This window comes from Chlorocebus sabaeus, chromosome X, assembly GCF_047675955.1.
Source record: "Chlorocebus sabaeus isolate Y175 chromosome X, mChlSab1.0.hap1, whole genome shotgun sequence".
In the NCBI taxonomy this organism is placed as follows: domain Eukaryota; kingdom Metazoa; phylum Chordata; class Mammalia; order Primates; family Cercopithecidae; genus Chlorocebus; species Chlorocebus sabaeus.
In genome coordinates, this window is record NC_132933.1 from 84,580,978 (window position 1) to 84,607,393 (window position 26,416).

At 39.9% G+C, this 26,416-nt stretch overlaps 1 protein-coding gene and 1 long non-coding RNA gene across 5 annotated transcripts in view; one reads left to right on the plus strand and one right to left on the minus strand.

Moving 5' to 3' along the window:
• OPHN1 (oligophrenin 1) overlaps positions 1-26,416 on the plus strand; it is a 374,614-nt gene that overhangs the window by 146,000 nt on the left and 202,198 nt on the right. For all 4 annotated transcript variants that reach the window (XM_073013604.1, XM_073013605.1, XM_073013603.1 and 1 more), the window contains exons 4-5: positions 4,500-4,561; positions 12,818-12,889. In XM_073013604.1, coding sequence (XP_072869705.1) covers positions 4,500-4,561; positions 12,818-12,889 — 134 coding nt within the window. The remainder of the gene's footprint in view (positions 1-4,499; positions 4,562-12,817; positions 12,890-26,416) is intronic.
• Positions 2,956-26,416, minus strand: part of LOC140710861 (uncharacterized) — a 41,264-nt gene continuing 17,803 nt past the window's right edge. The window contains exons 2-3 of the long non-coding RNA XR_012091959.1: positions 20,906-21,005; positions 2,956-3,139 (exon numbers count right to left, since the gene is read on the minus strand). This is a non-coding gene — a long non-coding RNA (uncharacterized lncRNA). The remainder of the gene's footprint in view (positions 3,140-20,905; positions 21,006-26,416) is intronic.

The following is a 26,416-nucleotide window of genomic DNA, read 5'->3' on the forward strand; positions in this document are numbered from 1 at the left end:
TCTCTTTGTAAGTCTCTAAGGACTTGCTTTATGAATCTGGGTGCTCCTGTATTGGGTGCATATATATTTAGGATAGTTAGCTCTTCCTGTTGAATTGATCCCTTTACCATTATGTAATGGCCTTCTTTGTCTCTTTTGATCTTTGATGGTTTAAAGTCTGTTTTATCAGAGACTAGTATTGCAACCCCCGCTTTTTTTTGTTCTCCATTTGCTTGGTAAATCTTCCTCCATCCCTTTATTTTGAGCCTATGTATGTCTCTGCGTGTGAGATGGGTCTCCTGAATACAGCAGACTGATGGGTCTTGACTCTTTATCCAGTTTGCCAGTCTGTGTCTTTTAATTGGAGCATTTAGTCCATTTACATTTAAGGTTAAGATTGTTATGTGTGAACTTGATCCTGCCATTATGATATTAACTGGTTATTTTGCTCATTAGTTGATGCAATTTCTTCCTAGCCTTGATGGTCTTTACATTTTGTCATGTTTTTGCAATGGCTGGTACCGGTTGTTCCTTTCTATGTTTAGTGCTTCCTTCAGGGTCTCTTGTAAGGCAGGCCTAGTGGTGACAAAATCTCTAAGCATTTGCTTATCTGTAAAGGATTTTATTTCTCCTTCACTTATGAAACTTAGTTTGGCTGGATATGAAATTCTGGGTTGAAAATTCTTTTCTTTAAGAATGTTGAATATTGGCCCCCACTCTCTTCTGGCTTGAAGAGTTTCTGCCGAGAGATCTGCTGTTAGCCTGATGGGCTTCCCTTTGTGGGTAACTCGACCTTTCTCTCTGGCTGCCCTTAAGATTTTTTCCTTCATTTCAACTTTGGTGAATCTGGCAATTATGTGTCTTGGAGTTGCTCTTCTTGAGGAGTATCTTTGTGGCGTTCTCTGTATTTCCTGGATCTGAATGTTGGCCTGCCCTACTAGGTTGGGGAAGTTCTCCTGGATGATATCCTGAAGAGTGTTTTCCAACTTGGTTCCGTTTTCCCCCTCACTTTCAGGCACCCCAATCAGACGTAGATTTCGTCTTTTTACATAATCCCATACTTCTTGCAGGCTTTGTTCATTTCTTTTTCTTCTTTTTTCTTTTGGTTTCTCTTATCGCTTCATTTCATTCATTTGATCCTCAATCGCTGACATTCTTTCTTCCAGTTGATCGAGTCGGTTACTGAAGCTTGTGCATTTGTCACGTATTTCTCGTGTCATGGTTTTCGTCTCTTTCATTTCATTTATGAGCTTCTCTGCATTAATTACTCTAGCCATCAATTCTTCCACTTTTTTTTCAAGATTTTTAGTTTCTTTGCGCTGGGTACGTAATTCCTCCTTTAGCTCTGCGAAATTTGATGGACTGAAGCCTTCTTCTCTCATCTCGTCGAAGTCATTCTCTGTCCAGCTTTGATCCGTTGCTGGCGATGAGCTGTGCTCCTTTGCCGGGGGAGATGCGCTCTTATTTTTTGAATTACCAGCTTTTCTGCCCTGCTTTTTCCCCATCTTTGTGGTTTTATCTGCCTCTGGTCTTTGATGATGGTGATGTACTGATGGGGTTTTGGTGTAGGTGTCCTTCCTGTTTGATAGTTTTCCTTCTAACTGTCAGGACCCTCAGCTGTAGGTCTGTTGGAGATTGCTTGAGGTCCACTCCAGACCCTGTTTGCCTGGGTATCAGCAGCAGAGGTTGCAGAAGATAGAATATTTCTGAACAGCGAGTGTACCTGTCTGATTCTTACTTTGGAAGCTTCCTCTCAGGGGTGTACTCCACCCTGTGAGGTGTGGGGTGTCAGACTGCCCCTAGTGGGGGATGTCTCCCAGTTAGGCTACTCAGGGGTCAGGGACCCACTTGAGCAGGGAGTCTGTCCCTTCTCAGATCTCAACCTCTGTGTTGGGAGATCCACTGCTCTCTTCAAAGCTGTCAGACAGAGTCGTTTGCGTCTGCAGAGCTTTCTGTTGTTATTGTTTACTGTGCCCTGTCCCCAGAGGTGGAGTCTACAGAGACAGGCAGGTTTCCTTGAGCTGCTGTGAGCTCCACCCAGTTCGAGCTTCCCAGCAGCTTTGTTTACCTACTTAAGCCTCAGCAATGGCGGGCGCCCCTCCCCCAGCCTTGCTGCTGCCTTGCCGGTAGATCACAGACTGCTGTGCTAGCAATGAGGGAGGCTCCGTGGGTGTGGGACCCTCCCAGCCAGGTGTGGGATATGATCTCCTGGTGTGCCTGTTTGCTTAAAGCGCAGTATTGTGGGGGGAGTTACCCGATTTTCCAGGTGTTGTGTGTCTCAGTTCCCCTGGCTAGGAAAAGGGATTCCCTTCCCCCTTGCGCTTTCCAGGTGAGGCAATGCCTCGCCCTGCTTCAGCTCTCGCTGGTCGGGCTGCAGCAGCTGACCAGCACCGATCGTCTGGCACTCCCCAGTGAGATGAACCCAGTACCTCAGTTGAAAATGCAGAAATCACCGGTCTTCTGTGTCGCTTGCGCTGGGAGTTGGAGACTGGAGCTGTTCCTATTCGGCCATCTTGCTCCGCCCCCCGACTTTTTCTCTTTGATTTGGATAGAAAAATACAGTATTTGTGGGATGTGAAATTCACATACATGGAGGGCCAACTTTTCATATGTGCATACATCCACATAAAACTTGTTCACAAATGTTCATGGTTGCATAAACAAGATTCAGAGGTTACATGTGTTTCCATTTATGTGAAATGTCCAGAGTAGGCGAGTTCATGGAAATAGAAACTAGATTAGTGGTTGTCTGGGTGTTGGGAGGAAGTGGTAATGGGGTGTAATGCTAATAGGGTTTGGGTTTCTTTTGGGGGTGATTAAAATGTTCTGCAGTTATACAGTGGTGATAGTTGCAAAACTTTGTGAATATACTAAAAGCCACTGAATTGTACACTTTAAATGGTGCATTTTATTATGTCTCAGTCTGTTTGTGTCACCATAAAGGAATACCCAAGGCCAGGTGATTTATGGAGAAGAGAGGTTTATTTAGCTCATGGTTCTGCAGGCTATATAGGAAGCATGGCATCAGCATCTGCTTCTGGTGAGCACCTCAGGAAGCTTCCAGTGGTGGCAGAAGAAGAAAGGGAATCGGTGTGTCACATGGCCAGAGATGGAGCAAGAGAGAGTGGAGAAGATATCAGGCTGTTTTGCACCATCAGATCTGGGGGTGGGAGGTAATACAAGGAGAAGTCATTCATTACCAGGAGGACTGCACCAATCTGTTCATGAGGGATCCAACCCCATGACCCAAACACCTCGGACCAGGCGTCACCTCCAACATTGGGGATTAAATTTCAACCTGAGATTTAGAGGAGATAGATACCCAAACTATATTATATGGTGATATCAATTCAGTGATAATAATAAGCACCTAATAAAGGTATCGTCACAATTAAACCCTGAAGCAGAAGGCTTGGCACATTTAATGTCCATAAAATTAGTCTTTTCCTTTAAATGTTTGAATATGATATTTGTCACATTTTCTTTAGAGGTAAACTGATCGTGTCTGGAAAAATGCCAATTGAAAAAATCTCTCTGACAGTTTTCTTAGCATAAAGTATTTGAGTACAGAAGGTCAACAAACATTTCCATTTTTTCCTATTTACTCTTTCTGAGTGTGGTGTTTATCTTTTCTATGCTACAGTTGAGCTCTGAATGAATTTAGTGTTTGCAAAGGTGATCTCCCTGGGTATTTGCAGCAACTTAATCCTCAGAAGAAGAAAGAAATGTCATTGCCTTGCATGCTGTATTGACCCCGAAATTCATTTCCTTGACACCAGGAATGCTGGACTTGTTCAGTTCTTTAAAAGAGGAAACTCAATTTTTGATTAAAAATGGTAGTGTGGACAAATTTGTTTTTCCAGGCTTTCATTCAGATGCCAGTTGAGAATATATTTCCTGCTTCTGGAGAGAAGTTGAGGAATTTGAAGAGGCACTAAAGACTGTTTAGCTTAACTTACCTTTTTTTTGTTTATAAAGACATCAAAATTTCTGAGAAGGGAAGTGATTTGCCCAGTCATCCTGCCAGTAAGTGGCACAATTGGTACTAGAAGAGTAGAAAGTTTGGGAGGGTGGAAAGGGTAGTATTTATTATTTACTTTGTGTTGACCCTACATTTACCATCCAATTTAGTTTTTACAGCAATACTCTCTGGTTGGTCAGTAGTGGAACAGGGATCCAAACTCATTTCAGGGTTCTATAGATGCCATTCATTACACAGCAAACCCCTTGCCTCTTCTCTAATCTTTGCTTGTCTATGAAATAAGAGAAATTCTAGCTACTCCTGAGTGGCTGTAAGGATTAAATAAAATATTAAAGTATATGGGGATTGATAAAACAGAAAAGAAAAGAAACATTCGATAGGTACTGAACACCTGCTTTTGTCCTCTGATTTGACACCTTCCTCTAGTGGCCATGTGGGCATACGGCACTGGTCCCTACTTCCTATTGCACAGATCTCTGTCCCTTTGTCTATCAAGCACCATGATTAATTTGTTTTACATTTGATTCTCTCCTTCCAGCTGAATCCTTCAAGGAATTTGCTGAATTGCTCAACGAGGTAGAAAATGAGAGGATGATGATGGTAAGTCACTAACTCTGTCACTGAAGCTGAGTTCATGGGTGATATAGGGGATTTTTCCTGTCCTTTATGCTTGGATTGATCCTATACTATTTTGATTTCTGTCAGATAGCTTCTTGGTGCTGTAAAAATAGTTAGGTAATAGATCTGGTTATTATGTCTCAAGCTTCCACCCTGAGAGTTTGGCATTAGATAGAGGGAAATTAATGTGCAAATCCCATCTGTATTCATTTCAGTGAAAAAGAATTTCGGTGGATATTAAACTGGGCCTTTAAACATGTTGACAGAAATTGAGGTCTTTAGTGTTTTTAGCCAAATTATCCATTTGTTAATCTTCAATTTGTAGAGTAGTTTTACTTTTATAGAGAAAATCAGTAGAAAATACAGAGAGAACTCATATACCACCTTTCTCTCTCCCATTCAGTTTTCTCTATTATTAAACATCGTGAATGTGATACATTTGTTATAATTGAAGAGCCAATATTGAAACAATATTATTAGCTAAAGTTCATAGTTTACATTAGGATTTACTTTTGATATTGTACATTTTATGGATTTGACAAATATATGACATGTATCCACCATTACAGTGCCACCATACAGAATAGATTCATGACCGTGAACATTTCTTTTGTTCAATCTATTCATCCTTCTCTTCCTCCTCCAGTCCTGAAACCCTGACAACTACTGATCTTTTTTTTATTGTGTTTTGCCTTTTCCAGAATGTTTATAGTCGATATCAAACAGTATGTAGCCATTTCAGATTGGCGTATTTGACTTAGCAATATGCATTTTATTTTCCTGTCATTTATTTTTATCATTAAATAATATCCCATTGTATGAGTTACCACAGTTTATCCATTCACCTACTGAGGGACATCTTGGTAATTTTGGCAATTACAAGGAAAACTATTATAAACAGTTGTATGTAGGTTTTTGTGTTGATACAAATTTCCAACTGATTTAGTTAAATAATAAGGAGTGTAATTGCTGGAGTGTAAATTGTCAGAGTATGTTTAATTTTGTAAAAAATTGCCCAACCAACTTCCAAAATAGCTGTGCATAACCAGCAATGAATCAGAGTTCCTGTTGCTCCATGTCCTTGCCAGCTCCATGTTCTTACCAGCATTTGCTGTTGTCAGTGTTCTGGATTTTAGCCATTCTCACGGGTGTGTAGTCATATCTCATTGCTGTTGTAATTTGCAACTCCCTAATCACATATTATGCAGAGCATCTTTCCGTATGGTTAACTGCCATCGGTATATCCTCTCTGGTGCGGTATTTGTTCAGTTCTTTTGCCTATTTTTAAATTGATTTTCTTTTGTTAAGTTTTGAGAGTTCTTTGTATATTTTAGATGCCAGACGTTTATCCAATAGGCATTTGCAAGGATTTTCTCCCCATCTGTGGCTTGTCTTTTTTATTTTCTTAACAGTATGTTTTGCATTGCATAGGTTTTTTATTTTAATGAAGTCCAACTTATACATTTTTGCTTTAATGGATCATGCTTTTGGTGTTATATCTAAAAAGTCTTTTCCAAATCCAAGGTCACCCAGATTTTCTCCTATGTTATCTTTTTGGAATTTTATAGCTTTTTGTTTTACATTTAGGTCAATGATTCATTTTGAATTAATTTTTATGAAGGATATAAGGTCTGTGTCTAGATTCACTGTTTTGCATGTGGATATCCAGTTGCTCCAACATTATTTTTTGAAAATACTATTCTTTCTCCTTGAATTACTTTTTGTCCTTTATCAAAGATCACTTGACTATATTTATATGGGTCTGTATCTGGGCTCTCTATTTCTGTTCCATTGATCTATTTATCTGTTCTTTCACCAACACCACGCTATCTTCATAACTTTAGCATGGTAGGAATTGCATTGAAGTAAAAACCATTGAAGTCAGGTATAAGCTTAAGAATCAGTTTGTTCATATCCACAAAATAACTTGCTGGGATTTTGATTGGGATTGCTTTTAAGATCCTAGAGGTATCTTTTTTATTTTGATTAGGATTTGCTTTTAAGATACCAGGGAAAAACTGATATCTTAAAAATACTGACTTTTCCTAAATGTGAACATGGGTTATCTCTCCATTTAGTTACATCGTTTTTAATTTCTTTCATCAGAGTTTTATAGTTTCCTTATATAGATCTTCTACGTATTTTGCTAGATTTGTACTTAAGGGTTTCATTTTTATGAAGTCGAATTATTTTAACAGCCTAAAAATAATCTTTTTGTGTGGTCCTTAGAGCAGCAGTACCATCATGACCAGCACCAGCAGAAAATTATTGGAAATACTGGTCCTTGTCCCCACCACAGACTTATTGGGGACTTAAATGTTGAAATGTATATGTTGATCAATATTCATTTTTATTACGGGCATGATGGTAAGATGGGAATTCTGTAGAGGATATCAAAGTGGTCTACTTTACCTTTCTCCATCAGATGACTTTTTGTGGGCTTCTCAGTTTTGTTAAAGCTATTTATTCCAACAGCCAGAACTTATTTACCTATAAAACCTCTTTCCTTTCAACAGTGTGGTACTGCCTTCTCAAAATACTGCTCATAGAATCTAGACTCCTAGAGAAGTAGGATTGAAGGCAGGACTTGGAGGTAGGGGAATTAGAGAATTAAGGCTCTAATTCTGGCTCTGTCACTAACTTGTTGACTTCAGATTAATTACTTCATTTTTCTGGGCTCCTTTTTCTTATTTGTAGAGTGAGGAAAATAATCCCCATCTCTTATGGTTGTTTAAAGTTCTCCAAATAATATAGTAAACATGGAAGTGTTTTATAAGGGGAAAATACGGATTATGTAAGCATGGTTTTTAGTTATCTTTAGTTACTCACAAGATTCTGCTTGTGGAAATATGACTTGGGAATTTTCTTAGTTTAAAATATTTGCTTTTAAATGTACTAAGAAGAGACCAATATGTGTGGTTTCCCTGGAGCCTCTTAGATGGCCCCCTTGCTAATACACACTCTGCTAAATGTTCTTCTCTGCCCACAGAGTTTGTGGACTGCTGCCCATGTTGTTTTCAAAGGCATTTGCCCCCATTTCATTCAGATAGCATTAGAAAGCTCAGCTGTACTTCGCTTTAGCCCTAGTTGTTTCTCCATCTCTTTTATTTACCCAATAACAAAGCCCTCACATATTGAAGTAGTATTCATCTTTTGAGATGTTGTTTTTCTCACCCTTCCTGCTGGTACTTTGCCACATGACTGACTCATTTTCTTCTGTCTTTAATTATGTTGTGCCCTTTTGTCCCAACAACTTTTCAATCATATATTGAGTGTTTGCTCCCTATTTCCCACTTAATTCCAGGAATGCTGAGATGGTTAGGCTTAATGAGTGCTTTCACCCCATGCCAGGAATTCATTGCTTGATTATAACTTTTCCATTTCCTGGCTTTGTAGCAAAAGGACCCCTCTACTCCAATCTGGATAATTTAGTGGATCTTATATTGCATTTTATCCTTTGTAAAAAAGAGTCCAAAATAAGCTTCAGAATAACAGGAAGAAAGTTCACAGCCCTCAAGCATGGAAATTGCCTGTGTCTGGTCATCTCCATAAATGAATATAAATTGGGGAAGGAATTATGAAGGGAAGCAGTGAGGAAGGGCATCCCTGTGATGTTCTCAAAAGTATCCTCTTGGGGCTGGGTGCGGTGGCTCATGCTTGTAATCCTAGCTCTTTGGGAGGCTGAGGCAGGCAGATCGCTTGAGGCCAGTAGTTCAAAAGCAGCCTGACCAACATGGTGAAACCCTGTCTCTACTAAAAATACAAAAATTAGCTGGGCATTATCGTGCACCTGTAGTCTCAGCTACTCGGGAGGCTGAGGTGGGGGGATCTCCTGAACCTGAGGAGGTCAAGGCTGCAGTGAGTCATGATCATGCCACTGTACTACAGCCTGGGCGAGTAAGGCCCTGCCAAGAAAAAAAAAAGGGCGGGGGGAGGGCCTCGAAAAGTCTGAATTGCACACTTCTTATATGATTATGAAGCTTGCCTAGATTCTTTTCTGACTCCGAAGAGGCCTCTGTTGGCAATGTGCAAGGTCTGTTTTTGAAGACTGCCAAAAGTCACCTAAAGAGGCCCCCATGATATTTCAGCCTGTCTTTAATGCTCTCCCGTTTTAAAAAAAGTTTTTATTTTTTATTTTTTGAGACAGAGTCTCCCTCTGTTGCCCAGGCTGGAGTGCAGTGGCATGATCTCGGCTCACTGCAACCTCTGCCTCCTGCGTTCAAGTGATTCTCCTGCCTCAGCCTCCTGAGTAGCTGGGACTATAGGCACCCACCACCATGCCCAGCTAATTTTTGTATTTTTAGTAGAGATGGGGTTTTGCCATGTTGGCCAGGCTGGCCTCGAACTCCTGGCCTCAGCTGATCCACCCGCCTTGGCCTCCCAATGTGCTCAGATTACAGGCGCAAGCCACTGTGCCCAGCCCAGTGCTTTCTTTTGATATTTCATTTACCATCAAAGATTCCTGAACAATCCTGCGATACTGGACTGAGTATCATCTCTATTCTGCTCAACACCTTGTTCAGTGTTACTTTGGCCTTTATTCAATAGGATTCTGATGATAGAAACTCACTAATGAGTTTAGGATGTCACTCCTTATGGTGAAGATTCTACCTGAGATAGCAGGTGGGAGTTTTTGTCCCCAGTGAGCTCACACAATGAATGCAGTGATTAGAGAAGAGATTAAAGGCCAAGTTTACTTAAAAGGGGAGTCATTGCTCGAGTTCTAAGGGGTTTCAGAATAAAAGAGAATGAGAAAGAGAAAAGAGGAAATCCTCAATGTGACTTTTTTCTACATTCCTAAGTCTCTATTCTGACAAGAAAATAATATAATTACCAATGAGTGTCATAGAAAGGAAAAGATTCAGAGTATCTGTTTGTGCTGTAGGAGACTGGGAGCAGTATTGCCAAAGTGATTAAGGGAAAATGATGTACTGCAATTCTAGTAAACCATGGACTATTTTTCTAGACTGAACTGGGATCAAAAATCTAAAAGTCAGTGGCCTTGTGGACCCTGTGTGAGAAGTTGCTGACACACTTGCTTATGCAGGACAATTCCCTTTGGGGCATGAAAAGCCAGCAACTCTGCCATCCTGGGGGTTCCTGAATATGCAAGGGCCCAGCTCCATACAGGCTTTAGAAAGTAGTATGTTCACTTCTTATTTAAAGGCAAACTTCTTCAGTGTTTCCCAGTTGGCCACTTCTTGGGTATTTTATTTATTTATTTATTTATTTATTTATTTATTTATTTATTTATGAGACTGAGTCTCAGTCTGTCACCCAGACTGGAGAGCAGTGACGCAGTCTTGGCTCACTGCAACCTCCGCCTCCTGGGTTCAGGTGATTCTCCTGCTTCAGCCTCCCAAGTAGCTGGGATTACAGGCATGTGCCACCTCGCCCGGCTAGTTTTTTGTATTTGTAGTAGAGACGGGGTTTCACCATTTTGACCAGGCTGGTCTTGAAACCCTGACCTCAGGTGATTCATCCGCCTCAGCTTCCCAAAGTGCTAGGATTACAGGTGTGAGCCACTGCACCCGGCCCATATTGCATTTTTTAAACTGCAAATTGTCTTTCTAATTATCTATTGCTTCATACCTTTTTCTAATATTAGTGGCTGAAACCAGGGTCCCCTACCCCTAGGCTGCGGGGCACCAGTCTATGGCCTATTAAGAACCTGGCCACACAGCAGGAGGTGAGCAGCAGGATAGGGAGCATTACTGCTTGAGCTCTGCCTGCTGTCAGATCAGTAGCCCCATTAGATTCTCATAGGAGCAAACCCTATTGTGAACTGTGCATGCAGGATCTAGGTTGCGTGCTCTTTATGACAGTCTAATGCCTGATGATCTGAGGTTGAACAGTTTCATCCTGAAACCATCTCTACCTCCCCCTACCCTGGGTCCATGGAAAAATTGTCTTCCATGATTCTGGTCCCTGGTGCCAAAAAGGTTGCAGATTACTGGCTTAAACTTAAACTAATTATTTGTAATTATTTTGTGGGTTAGGCATTCAGACGGGTCAGCTGGGCGATTCTTCTGCTCCAAATGATGGCATTTACCTGGCAGATGAGTTGATACGGAAGGTCCAAAATGGTTTTCCTAATGTTTGGCACCTTCCACTGGGGATGGCAGGAAGGGCAGATTCAGCTGGTATGAGACATTGACTAGAATTTGGCCTCTTCTGTTTGGTAATCTCAGGGTAATTAAACTTCTCATATACTGTCTCAAGGCTCCTAGTGGGAGTATTCCAAGAGAACTGGGAGAGAACTGGTCCTGGTCTTTTATGACCTAGCTTCAAATGTCACAGAGTGTTACTTCTGGAGTGCTCTATTTGTTCAAAATATTAACAAGCCCACTCACATTCAAGGTAGAGGGAATATAGACCTCACCTCTCAATGGAAGGCATGTCAGAGTTTGTGGCCATGTTTTAAGGCTTCCACAATACTAAAGGAGAAAAATGACTTTCTGTACTGGGCCTATGACACCAATGACTTAATTTGTGGATATTTTTAGTAGAAGAAGTTTTACTTTCAATTAAGGAGAGACTTTGGTGTAATTTTTTTTGATACCATAATTGTTAGTGAATCTTTGATTTCCTAAGCAACCAAAATGAATCTTTCTATGAATCAGACCTGCATAGAGAAGTCTTTACTAGGGGCTCTTGCAGGGTGGAATTTATAGACTTTATTGCCTTTGGCTAATGAGCACACTCAGAGATGAAAAGAGAATGTTAAGGGTCGTGCTGGGAGGTAGGTTATAGTATGATTAGGACTCAACGGGGTTTCATAGATCCAGTAGAAGAGAAGAGATGTGATGAGAATCAGACAGGGTCTGGAAGTGTTAGTAGGCAAGAGATCTGTTTTTGTAAAAATCGGCAAACTTTGGGAAGGGTTACATGATTTTTTAAGTCTAGGCTTGTAGCAAACAAGTTTTAGAAAGCCAGCTATAAAAGCACTGGTGATCAGGAGACATAGAGAATGACTGTTCTCAAGGAAAACATTTTTTTTTCCTTGCCTAGTTTTATATATTTTTTTGCTGGGTGCTGCCTGTCCTGGATGGTAGCATTAGGAGCTGCAGTAGATCAGAATGTCAGGGTTCACCAGGTTGTTCTCATACAAAGGCTAGCAGTGACATTTTAGGAGTTTGCCCGTTTAGTTGAACCTTGAATCATACCTACACACAAAACAAGAGGCCCAAATTACCTGAAAGGCACGTATAACCCATGCACTAATGCCCCACAACTTTCCACACTTTTGGGGTGGTAGGTTAAAAATTGCTTCTTAGATTGGAGAAGTCAGATCTTGTCAAAACTGACTTTTTCCTCTGTTGTCTATTTTTGTTATGAAGATATATCTTGTCTTACTGACACTTATGTCTTATATGGCAAGGAAACTTGTCTTTTAGTTTTCTGTCTTGTAGCTAATTAATAAAAATTAATGCAATGATTCCCAAAATGCAGCCCTTTAGATGCCTTCTCTAAGGTCTTCCATTTTAGTGATTCTAACTCTCACCACGGAGGCACAAACCCCACTTGTTGCCTTGGACATACACAGTCTCATAAGAGGTTTATATGAAGAAAAAGCTTTGTATACCTTTACCTGCCCAAAGAACAAGGGGTCTTCTTTGATTTTGATGTTTTTATATCTCCAGAACATATTTATTAATGCTAATATTAATAGTCCCTGAACAGGCCATTCCTATTAGCTTCTGAGCATTTATATTTAGGTGATTTGAAGGCCTAGTCTAGTGTTTTCTGTGATGCTGTAATGCACTCCACATTCTGAAGGAAATTTTCTGGTTTTATGGCACAGGCAGGACTGTAAATGTTTTATCCTAATGCTATCACTGCACACTCATTTGCCTCTGATGAAATGATTTGCACTTGCTGCAATTGTCCTTTTCTTGTATTTGCCATTCTCTTTCTCTTCTCTTTTTCACCTGTCCTTCAGGTCTCCTCTGTCTTCTGCTGGACATCACTTCAGATATTTATCGATTAAAAACTCAGATCAGACTATCATTAAAGTTACAGAGAAATGCCCCTCTTATTCTTTCTCCCACTTCTTCTCAATGCATTCGATTTTCAGAAACAATATAGAAACAAACAATAATAAACCCCAAGAAATCAGCAAACCATTTAACATTTTGCAGGATGGTATATAAATGAAAATGTCATAGTAACAAGGAATCTTGTATCTGAACCTTGTTAACCTAGAAATTATTTTGTTTGTTTCTCCTTTTTGTCTAGGTACACAATGCTAGTGATTTGCTGATTAAACCCTTGGAAAATTTCCGGAAGGAACAAATAGGCTTCACCAAGGTACATTTTCTGTATATGTATAAGATTTTTTTTTTTTAATAGCAATCAAATAGTTGTATGGGCTACTTCACTTTACAAAGATATGCACTAACCTGCTGGTGCTTTGCTCTTGGCCTAGTCAGCCTCCTAAACTGTGCAAAATAAATGTTTGTTGTTTATGTCACCCTGTCTATGGCATTCTGTTATAGTAGCCTCAACTAACATGACAAAGGGGGTCGGGGCGGGGGTGTGGGTGATTAGTTTCTATGAGAAAAGTGATCATGAAAGAAAGTAAGAAAGTCTAGAATTGGCCTCTGACTTTGTGGCCAGCAGACTGTATCTGTGCATAAGTTGCTTCTCCTTTTGGTGTTTTTGTTGTTTTGTCTGGAAAACTAGCTATCATTTATCAACTGCCTGCTATGTTGAGCACTAGGCTAGGGGCTTTACGTTCATTCTTTAATCACAAGGACCTTGTGTGCTTCTGGCATTTTCTCCATTTCACAAATGAGGTAACTGAGCCTTGGACAAGATAAATAACATGACCAAAGTTATATAACTAGTGATATAGTTTGGATCTGTGTCCCCATCTAAATCTCATGTTCAGTTGTAATTCCCAGTGTTGGAGGTGGGGCCCGGTGGGAGGTGATTACATCATGGGGGCAGATCCTTCATGAATGGTTCAGGACCATCCCCTCACTGCTGTTCTCCTAGTGGTGAGTTCTCATCAGATCTGCTTGTTTGAAAGTATGTAGCAACTCCCTCACCTCTTGCTCCTGCTCTGGCCATGTAAGATGTACCTGCTTTCCTTTCACCTTCTGCCATGATTTTGTTTCCTGAGACTTCACCAAAGGAGAAGCTGCTATACTTCCTGTACAGCATGCAGAACTGTGAGCCCATTAAATCTCTTTTCTTTATAAATTACCCAGTCTCATGTATTTCTTTATAGCAGTGCAAGAGCAGACTGATGTGGCTAGTAAGTGATAGTGGCCTGGATTTAGACCTAAAGGTCTTTTTAGCTTTACATTCCATACTCTTTGCATTAAGCTATGCTGTCTAGATCTTTGCTGTCTATTATGGTAACTATTATCTATTTAAATAAATTAACAACTCAGCTCCTCATTCTTTCTAGCCACATTTCAAGTGCTCAGCTGTCACTTGTGTCTAGTAGCTACTGTATTTGACAGTGCAGATAAAATACATTTCCATCATTGTGCAGACTTCCATTGGATAATGCTGTGTGCCAGATAATTTCACATTCTTTTCAGCTTGACCATCCCATGGATCTCTGTGATTCTCCAATGCCTGTTAAAGGGATGTGAATGATTTTCATTTTTAATCTTTTCATCTAGGTGTAGGTCTGTTTCATGAGCTCTCAATGTATATCCACCATGTAGCAGAGGTTGTTTCTTCTACCAGGGCTAAAATACAGCATCTTATCCAAGCATCTAGGTTTTTTTAGGACTAAGAGCATACCAACCAGTAGATATTATTTGGACTATCATGACAATCAGTTTGGATCAAGAATTTGAAAACAGCAAGTTTTTCTTTTTTTAAAAGACACTATCTTGCCAACTCACCTTCCCAAAGTGCTGGTATTACAGGCATGAGCCTCCATGCCTGGCCATGAAAGTAGCAAATTTTGAGAAGAAAGAGCAAAGTAGTGGTTGAGCTCCCACTACCTGCTATCATCAGATTTACATGGACATTGTTAGAAATGACTGGTGTTCAAGCAAAGTGAGTTCCCCTGATAGCCCAGCAATACTGGATTCTACTTGTTTCACTGGAGTCTCATTAACATCAATACTTAGTTGGGAGAGGATATGATTGAAGGATAGAAGTATATTTAAACTTACAACTGAGGATAAAAATAACCACTTGTGAAATAATTTGATTTACTTTCATTCCTTTATAAGAATAACACTAGGAAAGTAAGGATATGCTACCATGGTTGCCCTCATATTATCTGAGCAAATGGAAATGAATTTGTATTATGTGCAGTCATGTGTTGCTTAATGTTGTTCTGAGAAATGCCTCATTACATGTTTTCGTGGTTGTGTGAACTTCACAGGAGTGTGTTTAACACAAACCTCAATGGTGTAGCCTAATACACAACTGGGCTATATGGTATAGCCTATTGCTCCTAGGCTACAAACTTGTACGGGTGTTAACTGTACTGAATAGTATAGGCAGTTATAACCCAATGGTAAGTATTTGTGTATCTAAACATATAAAACATACAGTAAAAATACTGTATTATAATCTTACAGGACTGTCATTGTATATGCGGTTCATTGTTTACTAAAACATTATTTTGTGGTGCATGACTGTACTTCCTATGGCCCATGCCTGCACTGAGGGTTTTTACACATGCTTTCTTCCTTAATTCTCACAGCAAACCTGTGAGGTAGGATTTTTAATATCCATTGTCTCAATGAAGAATGTGAGTCTCAGAAAGTTTAAATATGTATCTATCTTTTCTCATAATTCTTTACCAGTAAGGCCAGCCTGCATATCTACAAAGAAGACCAACTTAGTGTGAGTCGTGTCTCCAATAAACTATGTAGAATTCCAGTAGTCAAAATGTAACTTATAGTCTACCCCGTATGTTATCAATTTATTGCCCATCAGTTCCAAGTCTCTCAATACCTGCTCTGTAATAATGGACAGATTTTCTTTAAGCATCTTTCCTTTATAGTGAGCATGCCTTAAACTTTCTCAGTAGAGGGAGCTGGAGGGACGTTGCAGGAGGAGGGGGATCTCTTCATGTTTCCAGCTGAGGTGGGGGCGGGGCAGGGGCAGGGAGGACAGCTGATGGAACTCTGACCCAGCCACCCACCCAAGCACGTGGTGCCTCAATCTCCTTGAAGGCTTCATGACCATGCAGTCCTTCAGCTTCCCTCTGTAGACCCCCTACCCTACATGGCCTGCTTGCTGGTGAAGAGTTATCATGGAGCTATTACCCACTCTGCAGGGCCCTCATACATTGACCTTGCACCCTAGGGGGTTCCCACCAAACCAGGCTGGCCCCGTTGAGCTCACCTGCAACTCAGTTTTCCCACCTTCTCTTTATACCTTCTCCACTGGTCACTGTTGGCCTGCTTTTTTGTACTCTGGGGAGTTGCCTCCTGCTTACACAGTGACTGTGAACCACCGGGCCAAATCAGCAAACATTCTGCTATCCAGCGTGTTAAATTTCTTCTTTTCTTTTCTTTTTTTGGGAGACAGGGTGGGTCTCACTCTGTCACCCATGCTGAGGTGTAGTGGTATAATCATGACTCACTTCAGCCTCGACCTCTGTGGGCTCAGGTGATCCTCTCACCTCAGCCTCTCAAGTTGCTGGGACTACAGGCACATACCACTACGCCTGGCTAATTTTTTTTTTTTTTTGTAATTTCTGTAGAGATGGGGTTTCACCATGTTGCCCAGACTGGTCTCGAATGCCTGAGCTCAAGCAATCCTCCTGCCTTGGCCTCCCAAAGTGTTAGAATTACAGGCATGAGCTACCACGCCCTGCCAAATTACTCCTTTTCAAGTGAGGTCTGAACCTCATTAAAATTTGTCCTTATTTGAGTACTTTTCCTTAGCCTTAGAGTACCATATAGAGTTTTCTTATATGTTAATTGTTTGTAGTGTTTTGTATCTCGTGATTGGACTTAGCCTGATATACCCAGCACTGCTGCTAGCTAGCTTTGTGAGTTCACTGGTTGTGGTAGGTGTTATATTAGGCCCTTACACATATAGATCCATGTTCTCATTTGAACCTCAGAACAATCTTGTAAAGGTTATTATCCTCCATTAACAGGTGGGGACACTAAGTTCAGTGAGGTGTAGCCTCTAAGGTCACTCAGTAGCTTGGATATGAATTGAGTTTTGTTGTAAGTCTAGGGCTCATTTCACTTTGCAGGAAATAGCACTTCTCTCTGAACCTCAGTTTTCTCATGACTCATGACAACAAGAACAATGTCAAATCTTCCAAATCTCATCTTCTGTTAGTTTGAGATTCTAAGGATAATTAACTAAATATTTGTCCACTGAGTACTAGAAATGCAGTAGACAGAACTAGTTGCACTGTAAGTGGAAAATATGCCCTAAAATATACTGTGGATTTTGAAGACAGTATGAAAAAATAGAAAATATTAACATTTAATTTTGATTATGTGTTTAAGTGATAATATTTGGCCACTTATTTTTCCTTTTTGAAATGTGACTACTAAACATTTTAAAATTACATGTGGCTTATATTATCTTTCTATTGGATAACACTGAACTAGACAAAGAAATTACATTTGGTAGATAGCTCCTGCCCATTTGGTAGATAGTTCGTGGGCTTTCTCAGGCTTCAGAATCAAGAGGAGGAAGTATTTGATGAAAATTTGTATACAGATAGTTATTTAATTAATTAAATTAGTTAACATATATAAAGTTTTTAGTACAGTACTTGGCAAATAATATGCACTAAATAAGTTTCTTTCATCAATCATATGTGCTAAAAATTTTTCTTTAATCACTGTAATTCTTGTTAGTACTGGTAATAGAATAGGGAAGATAGAAAGTGCTCCATGAAACTGTCCGATTGATGATGGACTTACTGTGAATTAAAGATCAAAAAAGAACTGAGAAGTTAATGAATGAGGCAGGAACAGAGGGATTGGGGTGTTGAACATTGAATGTTTCCTGAGTAACTACTGGCATATGAAGAGGTTTCATGTTACTAGGTCTCCCAGTATGTGTCTCTGGCTTTGCAGGATGTGGGAGGATACCTCTTTGTCATAGAAGTGGAGGGAGGTAGGGAGGAAGGATGAAAGCAAAGAAGGAAGGAACAAAATAACCCAGATAATGCTCCGAACTAATAGTGAACACATTCTGTATAAACTCATCCTGTTATTCAAGCAGGATTAACTTCTTAAAGTGGCATTGATGCTTCAAGTGGCACTTTCCCTTGGATGTGTTTTCTATAGTGGAATTTGGGGGCAACATGTCTTTTATAACAGAACCCTATTGGTTAAAAATATATGTAAACTACATCCTTATGGTTAAACCAGATAGATCTTCCTGTTTTCAACTAAATAGGACATGTCTTTCAACTTCTGTATGGAGTTGGTATATTTATGCAATGAGAAGGACACTTGTTCTCTTCTATTCTTCTTCCTCTTCCTCTTCTTCCTCTTCCTCTTCTTCTTCCTCCTCTCCCTCTTCCTCCTCCTCCTCTTCTTCCTCCTCTTCTTCCTCTTCTTCTTCCTCTGCTTCCTCTGCTTCTTCTGCTTCTGCTTCTCCTTCTCCTTCTTCTCCTCCTTCTTCTCCTCCTTCTCCTTCTTCTTTTCTTCTCCTTCTTCTCCTTCTCCTTCTTCTCCTTCTCCTTCTTCTTCTTCTCCTCCTCCTCCTCCTCCTCCTTCTCCTCCTCCTTCTCTTCTTCTTCTCCTTCTCCTTCTCCTCCTTCTCCTCCTTCTTCTTCTTCTCCTTCTTCTTCTTCTTCTTCTTTCTTCTTCTTCTTTTTTCTTCTTCCTTTTTTGTCGGAGTTTCGCTCTTGTTGCCCAGGCTAGAGTGCAATGGCGCGATCTCGGCTCACCACAACCTCCGCCTCCCGGGTTCAAGCGCTTCTCCTGCCTCAGCCTTGCTAGTAGCTTGGATTACAGGCATGTGACACCATGCCTAGCTAATTTTATTTGCATTTTTAGTAGAGATGGGGTTTCTCCATGTTGGTCAGGCTGATCTCGAACTCCTGAACTCAGGTGATCCACCCACCTTGGCCTCCCAAAGTGCTGGGATTACAGGCGTGAGCCACCACTGCACCCGGCAGGACATTTGTTTTTTTCTAACTTTAATGTGTGACCTGCAGTTTCATCAGACTAACCCCATTTCACAATCCTTACTTTTTGAGAAAATAATGCTAACTTTTCCATTTTAAAAATTAAAATTTTATAAAAGATATATTCATAGACATATTTTTAAAAATAAAATAGTAAAACAGAGTCTACAAAGAAAATCAAAAGGCTTCTCATGTTTACCCATTACTCAGAGGTATCCACTTTTAACGATTTATGTTTCATCCTTCTGTTATTTTTATATTTTAAAATGTTTATATTACTATGTTTTATTTTAGTTTAAAATTTTTTTCTCCTTGCTGTGAATACAGGAGATCATTGCTCACACTTCCCCCTTACTTTCCCTCTTCCACTGTTTAATAATTATAGCACCATTTTACTTCTTGTACTGCTTACTTCTGTTATTTTAAATAATATACTGAGACTCTTATTTCTTATTTCACAAACTTTTGACTCTAGCTTTGTAACATGAAGATATTAGCACTTCTGTCTTGCTTAACCATTTTAGCTCTCAACTCCCATCAGCCACACTTTCATTTTTCATTTTAGGGGTTATAACATTATTATTCTAGTCTGGAACCTTAATGTAATCTTCTTGATGTTATTAATAGACTTATTTTACAGTGGAATAAAACAGTGGACAATCCAGAATTTGAACCCAACTTCCTTGGCTGTGAGTCCTTGAATTTTGACATATCTTATATTGGGTTAATATAAGAGTTAATTTCTGGAGCCAAGGATAGATGAAGGATAATTCCTTTCTTTGCCCCTTTTTCATAATTTCTTCTCTACTGTGTTTAGACGTCTTTGAGCAGCCACTCTAGATTTCTGTTTGGTTCACTCCTATCCCTCCCACCTCTCAAAAATTCCCAACACATGCAAAGTTTGTGCATCCTTCCCCATGTATACACTTTATCACTTGATTTGCAGAATTCTTCTCACCACTGTTCACCTTCCTATAATCATGCAACTTCCCCGCCCCCGCCCCCGCCCTGAGTTCTCTGACCCAAGATTAAGCGAGGACAAGCAAGTCTTAGTCCAGCTCTGTTTATAATGGGTCTTTCATCCCTCAGTGTAGAATGCTAGACTGTCCGGTAGGGATGGCAGAATAAAGACTCAGTCATCCCCTCTAGCCTTATGACAGGGAGGGTATTTGTACCCTTTGATTCATATTTTTTGGGTCTTGTCAGAGTTGCCCACAGTATGATGTTTTCAGTTCTTTTTCAAGGGTGCCCTTGCCAGAGAGGAACAGCCACTGAATTGAGCCTTTTTGTGGTTTCTGGTGGGACCAGGGCCAAATCGTCTGACTAAGACATCTGAGTCTGCATTTAACACACTTCATGGAGAGTGGGAGCTGGTGTGGAAGCTATGATATAGTGTGTTCTCACCCAAGAGATGGCAGGCAAGAGGGCATTGATGACAGGATATGGGATTGTCAGTCTTAATGATGTTTCGCATCCATGTGTAGATATCACAGAAAGAACTTTAAGAAAAGGGTCTGTTCTGGAGGTAGATGAGACTGAAAACATATCAAAGATGGCAGAAACCTGACAATGTAGATGAAGACAAAGGTGTTAGTGTTGGTCTGCATTCCAAAGGCCAGTGCTTGCTCTGGGAAAGAGGGGAAGGAAACAGCAGCAAACCACCCACTGATAGATTCAAAGAATTTGAATTTCCATATTTGGGTTTCAGTGGCTACCAGAATGCATTAGCAGGGAAGATCAAGTGGCCAAGGTGCTCAAGAATTAAACTATGTGACAGTAATCCATAAGTGATTTTCAAGTCTGTAGCAAACATTTTATAAGCCTTACAGTAATAACTACCATGTACTAGGTACTTGGTTTATGTCCTTTCAATTATTATTATTTGTATCCTACAGATGTGGAAGTCAAGACCCATAATGGCCAAATAACTTGTAGAAGGACACATAATTATTAACAGAAGCTAGACTAAAACAGATTTTTGTTACTCCAGGGACCGTGCTGTTTCTACTACACTGCACTCTGAACCCTGCTTTGTGGGGCTCGTATTAGAAGATTTTTTTAAAAAAGATTAATAATGCCTGTCACCAGTTGAATGGATATATACATTGTGGCAAATTGTCATTATTCTATAGCAATGAGAACAAATGAATTAGAGCTGTTGTTCACCGTAAAATAGATGAATCTGAGAAATACAAGGTTGAGTTAAAAAAAAAAAAGTCACGAAAGATTACCTGCTATATGAGTCCATTTCTATAAAGTGCAAAAACAGGTAAAACTAAATGATGATGTTAGAAGCCAGGTTAGTGGTTACCTCCAAGAGTCGGGGTGTTACTGGAAAAAAAAAAAAAAAAAAAAAAAGAATCACAAAGGGGCTTTCAAGGGTGCAGGTAATATTTTGTTGTTTTGACCTTGGGTGCTGATGACATGGGTGTGTTCAGTTTGTGAAAATTTTTTGACATTTGTACAGTGTATTTTTCAGAGTATATGTTATAATTTCAAAAAATGGAAAAGAACATTAAAAAACCTTAGTATCTCCTTTGTAGCATCTTCCACCAGCAATCCGTGTTTCTTCATACATGGAGGCAGTGGCTTTATGGGTTTATCCTCCTGATTATCCTCATTATGGACCTTCTTCCTCTATTATGACTTTCCTTCCCTTTTATCTCATAGGTGAATTTCCCTAAGCAGTATATAGTATTGTTTTACATAATATGCTGGTTAAGACAGTGGACTCTGGAGCCAGACTACCTGGGTTTGCATTTTGGCTCTTCAACTTAGTAGCTGGTGAGTGTAGGCAAGTCACTAACTTCTTTTTGCCTTGGTTTCATTATCTATAATATGGGATAAATGATAGTACTTACCACATAGAGTTGTGGGGATAAAATGCCTTATTATGTGTAAAATGCTCAGAATAATTTGGTACACATAGTACACAACATATAGATGTTTGCTATTACTGATTTTCATATTTATAAAAAAGGAATGACCTGCAGGTGCTCTTTTATATGTTGCTTTTTTTCTCATGATTTGTTAAACAATTATCTTTTTTTTTTTTTTTTTTTTTTTTTTTTTTAGACAGGGCCTTGCTTTGTTGCAGGGTGGAGTGCAGTGGCACAATCACAGCTTACTATGGCCTTAAACTCCCAGGCTCAAGCAGTCTTCCAATCTCAGCCACCCGTGTAGCTGAAACCTGACACATTTTTAATATTTTTTTGAAATGAGGTCTCCCTGTGTTGCCCAGGCTGGTCTTGAATTCCTGGTCTCAAGTGATCCTCCAGCCTTGGCCTCCCAACGTGTTTGGATTGTGAGACATTGTGCCATGCTCATTATCTTATTGATGGATGAGTCATTTGCTTCCATTTTTTTATGCGAGTGCAAACAATACTCCTGTGACAGTGATTTACATGTCTCCTTGTGCATATTTCAACACTTCTCCTGGGTATATACTTAGAAATAGAATTTCTATGTTGTAGAATCTATGCATTTTTACTAGATGTGTTACCAAATTGGTCTACAAAATGGTTGTATCAATTTATGTCATCACTCATCACTAGCAGTATAAAAGTGTTTTATTTGCTACATATCCAAGGAAAATGAGTTAGTTCAGAAATATGCAAGAGAATTTGATTCAGCAAATGTATATCATGTCTCTAATCTGTATATAGAGAAGGAAGCAGTCACTTGTGGAAGAGAAATCTACTATACAGACACAGAGCGACTCTACTTAGTACCAACCACATATGCAAAGTATCTGGCATAGAGTAAACCCCTTTGCTCAAGCAATCTGGGCATGTACCCACGCAGCTGATGTGGTAATGTTATTACCCTTTTACAAGGTAATCTATATCTGAAAAAGAGAATAATGGCCACATTTAATCTGAAGAGTAGAGGGTGAAAAGGGAGTATTATCCTGTTGTCAGTCACATAGAATGGACCATGACCCAGGATGAGGTCATATTTTTTGTATCTCCCTTGCCATCCTTCACTAGAGTAGAAGGGAATTGCATCAAAGAGCAGAGACACACTAGTTTTCTCTTTCCGTCTACAACCACAGTGAGACTGTTATCTGCCCCTTCTCCCTATCCCAGTGCCCTTTCCACTTGAACTATTTGAGAGCGTTTTTGTAATTACAAGGGTGATCTCGCTCAAATGAGATTTCCTTTTGTGAGCTTGTAACTCGGTTCCTAATATTAGCTGGCTTCAAAGTCATGTTTGGAGTTGACAGGAGATACAGGAAATCAAGAGCATGTATCTCCCTAAATTGGATTGTAATTTGGGGATTTTCTGTTTTTGGAGGAAATGTCAAATGTTCTATATCTGAGTTTTCCACTACAATAGCTTCTAGCAACATGTAGCTACTGCATACTTGAAAGGTTACTAGTGTAACTGAAAAAACTGTATTTTAAATTTTAGTTGATTTTAGTTAATTTAAGGTAATGTAGCCACCTGTGGCTATTGGCAACTGTGTAGGTCTGATAAATATTTTCTTGGTAGAGGAAGGTAAGGGAGCTAATATTTTTTTTCAGTACCTGCTGTGCATTGGGGTCTATACTGCCATCTCAACTTTATAGTACCCTGTGAAGATTTTATCCCCCATTTTACAGAAGAGGAAACCAGGGCTCAGAGAGGATGACCTACTTGTTCAAGGTCACACAGGCTACAAAATGGCAGAGCTAGGATTTAAATACAGGTCTTTCTGGTCTCTCCAATTCCGAAGTCCATTCTGTTTATCCTGAACAGGGTGGTATAATTTTGTTCTTGCTACTTGGCTTCAACCATATGCCAGAAAAGCTTAAAATTGAATGCCTTCTAACACAGTAATTCCATATTCTTAACTGTTAACTTGTATTAGCAAATGGGTTTCTGGAAGCTCTAATAAATGCATACCTTGAAGATATTGTGTATTCAGTTCCAGACCATTGTAATGAAGTGAGTATTGCAATAAAGTGAGTCACAAAAATTTTGTTTTCCAAGTGCATAAAAGAGTTACATTTATATTGTACTGTAGTCTGTGAAAGGTTCAGTAGCATTATGTCTTTTTTGTGTGTGTGTGTGTTTTTCTCTTTTTTTTGAAATGGAGTCTCGTTCTGTCACCCAGGCTGCAGTGCCATGGTGCAATCTCAGCTCACTGCAACCTCCACTTCCCAGGTTCAAGCAATTCTCCTGACTCAGCCTCCCGAGTAGCTGGGATTACAGGCGTGTGCCACCACACCCAGCTAATTTTTGTGATTTTAGTAGAGACGGAGTTTCACCATGTTGGCCAAGCTGGTCTCAAACTCCTGACCTCAAATGATTCACCTGCCTTGGCCTCCCAAAGTGCTGGGATTACAGGTGTGAGCCACTGTACCTGGCCTAAAACAAAATGTATATATAAAATTAAAAAAAAAAACTGTATTGCTAAAAAAAAATGATGCTGACACAGATACATGAAGTCAGCACATGCTGTTGGAAAAATGGTGCTGGTACACTTGATCCATGCCAGGTTGACACAAACCTTCAATTTGTAAAAAATTCAGTAACTGTGAAGCATAATAAAGCAAAGCATAATAAAGCGAGGTGTGCCTGTATGTTAAGATTCCAGGGACTTTGGTAATATAGAAGTTAAGAAGAAATCACTTAGCAGATAGTAAGCAGATATAGGAGTCCTTGGTAAGGCTTTTCTTTTTAATGAAAAGCAGCCTCAAATCATTTTCTAACAAAGAGCAGCCTGTAAAGTTGCGCTGCAGACATAGACAAGCAAGCTAAGAGCTTGCATGGGTGAATGACGTCAGGAGTTAGGGACTAGACACGTTCGAGGTGGCTCCTCCATCATCCTTTCTCTGCCAGCCATGTGTACAGTAAGAAGTAGACAGGATGGTGCCTGCCAAGGATAATTCATTTGCCTAATAAGATTAGAGCGGGGAGACCAGCCTTTCCCTTGCTCTATGTAAACGTCACACCTGATCAATCTGTGAGCCCTACCTAAATCAGACACCACCTCCTCAAGCTGGACTGTAAAATCTGGTGCATTCACAGCGAGCAGGTCCTTTCCTTTTGGAGACCCCTCTCTCTCTAGAGAGAGAGCTGTTTCTCTTTCTCTTCTCTTCTGCTTGTTAAACCTCTGCTCCTAAACTCCTCGTATGTGTCCATTTCCTAAATTTTCCTGGCAAGAGATGACAAACCCTGGGTTTATATCCCAGACAACATAGCCACTTCAGTAATGACTTTCTCTCCTAGGATATTTGGGAGGAATAATAAATGCCCAGGAACAAAGTGATTGAATGAGTCAGTTAGGCTTTTTGTATATTTTTAGTCAAAAATCGTTATACCATGTTTTAGGGTTCTCCAAAGAAACAGAACAAGGCATTTGTGTGTGTGTGTGTGTGTGTGTGTGTGTGCGCGCGCGCGCATGTGTTTGTGTGTATGTGGGTGTGGGTGTGTTTGTAGAGAGGAGTTTAGTTTAAGGAATTCTCTTTATGATTGTAGGCGCTGGCAAATTCAAAATCCGTAGGCCAGGCTGGCAAGATGGACACTCAGGGAAGAGTTGATGTTGCATCTCAAATCCAAAGGCATTTCCTCTTCCTCTTCCTCAGTCATCTTCCTCAGTCTTTTTACTCCTAAGGCCTTTGACTGATTAGATGAGGCCCACATACATTCGCAAGACTACTGGTTTAAATGTTAATGTCATCTAAAAACTACTGCTAAGTAAATATCTAGACTAGTATTTGAGCAAATGTTTAGGTACCGCGGCATGGCCACATTGACACATAAAGTTAACCATCAAACACTACAATAACTTTTGTTGTTGATTTAATAACTTTCTTTATCCATATTCACATAACTTTTATTTCAGTATATTATAATTTTTGTTGTGCTATTTTAGTAGTTATTGTTGCTCATCTCTTACTATCGCTAATGTATAAATTTAACTGTATCGTATGTATGTATGGATAGGTGACCTAAGAACTCTTGAGGTAGGCAGTTAGAAGTTTCAGTCAGTGTCCTCTAGGTCTTTTCTCTGTGATTCTCTTAGACTTTACCTCAGGGTCGTAAGATGGCTGTCACAGCTCAACATATTACACACTCACATGTTAGCATCCCAAGCAGAAAGGAAGAGAGGGAGCTCTTTTTTTTTTCTTTTCTTTTCTTTTCTTTTCTTTTTTTTTTTTTTTTTTTTTTTTTTTTTTTTTTTTTTTTTTTTTTTTTTGGTGAGACAAAGTCTCTATCTGCCTCCCAGGCTGGAGTGGTGCAATCTTGGCTTACTGTAACCTCTGCCTCCCAGGCTCAAGCAACTCTCATGCCTCAGCCCCACCCAGCTAGTTGAGATTACAGGCATACGCCACCACGCCTGGCTAATTTTTGGATTTTCAGCAGAGACAGGGTTTCACCATGTTGCCCAGGCTGGTCTTGAACTCCTGACCTCAGGTGTTTGGGAAGCCGAGGCTTCCCAAATTGCTGGAATTACAGGTATGAGCCACCATGCCCAGCCATAAAGGGCTCTTTTCACATGACATATTTTGTCTTTTATCCAAGAGAAAAATGTCTTACCTAAGTTGCCAGCTGACTTTCCCTAATAACTCATTGGCAATAGTGGAGTTATGGGCCAACTCCTAGGACAATATTTAGGAAAAAGAAATAGGAGTACTAAAATTCTCCTTTGGCCTGGGAGAGGAGCTTACTTTTTTTTTGGAGAACATTGCTTGTCTGCCTGGTATCTGAAGAAATAGGAAGAAAGAGAGTGGCTATTGAATTGGCAATGAACA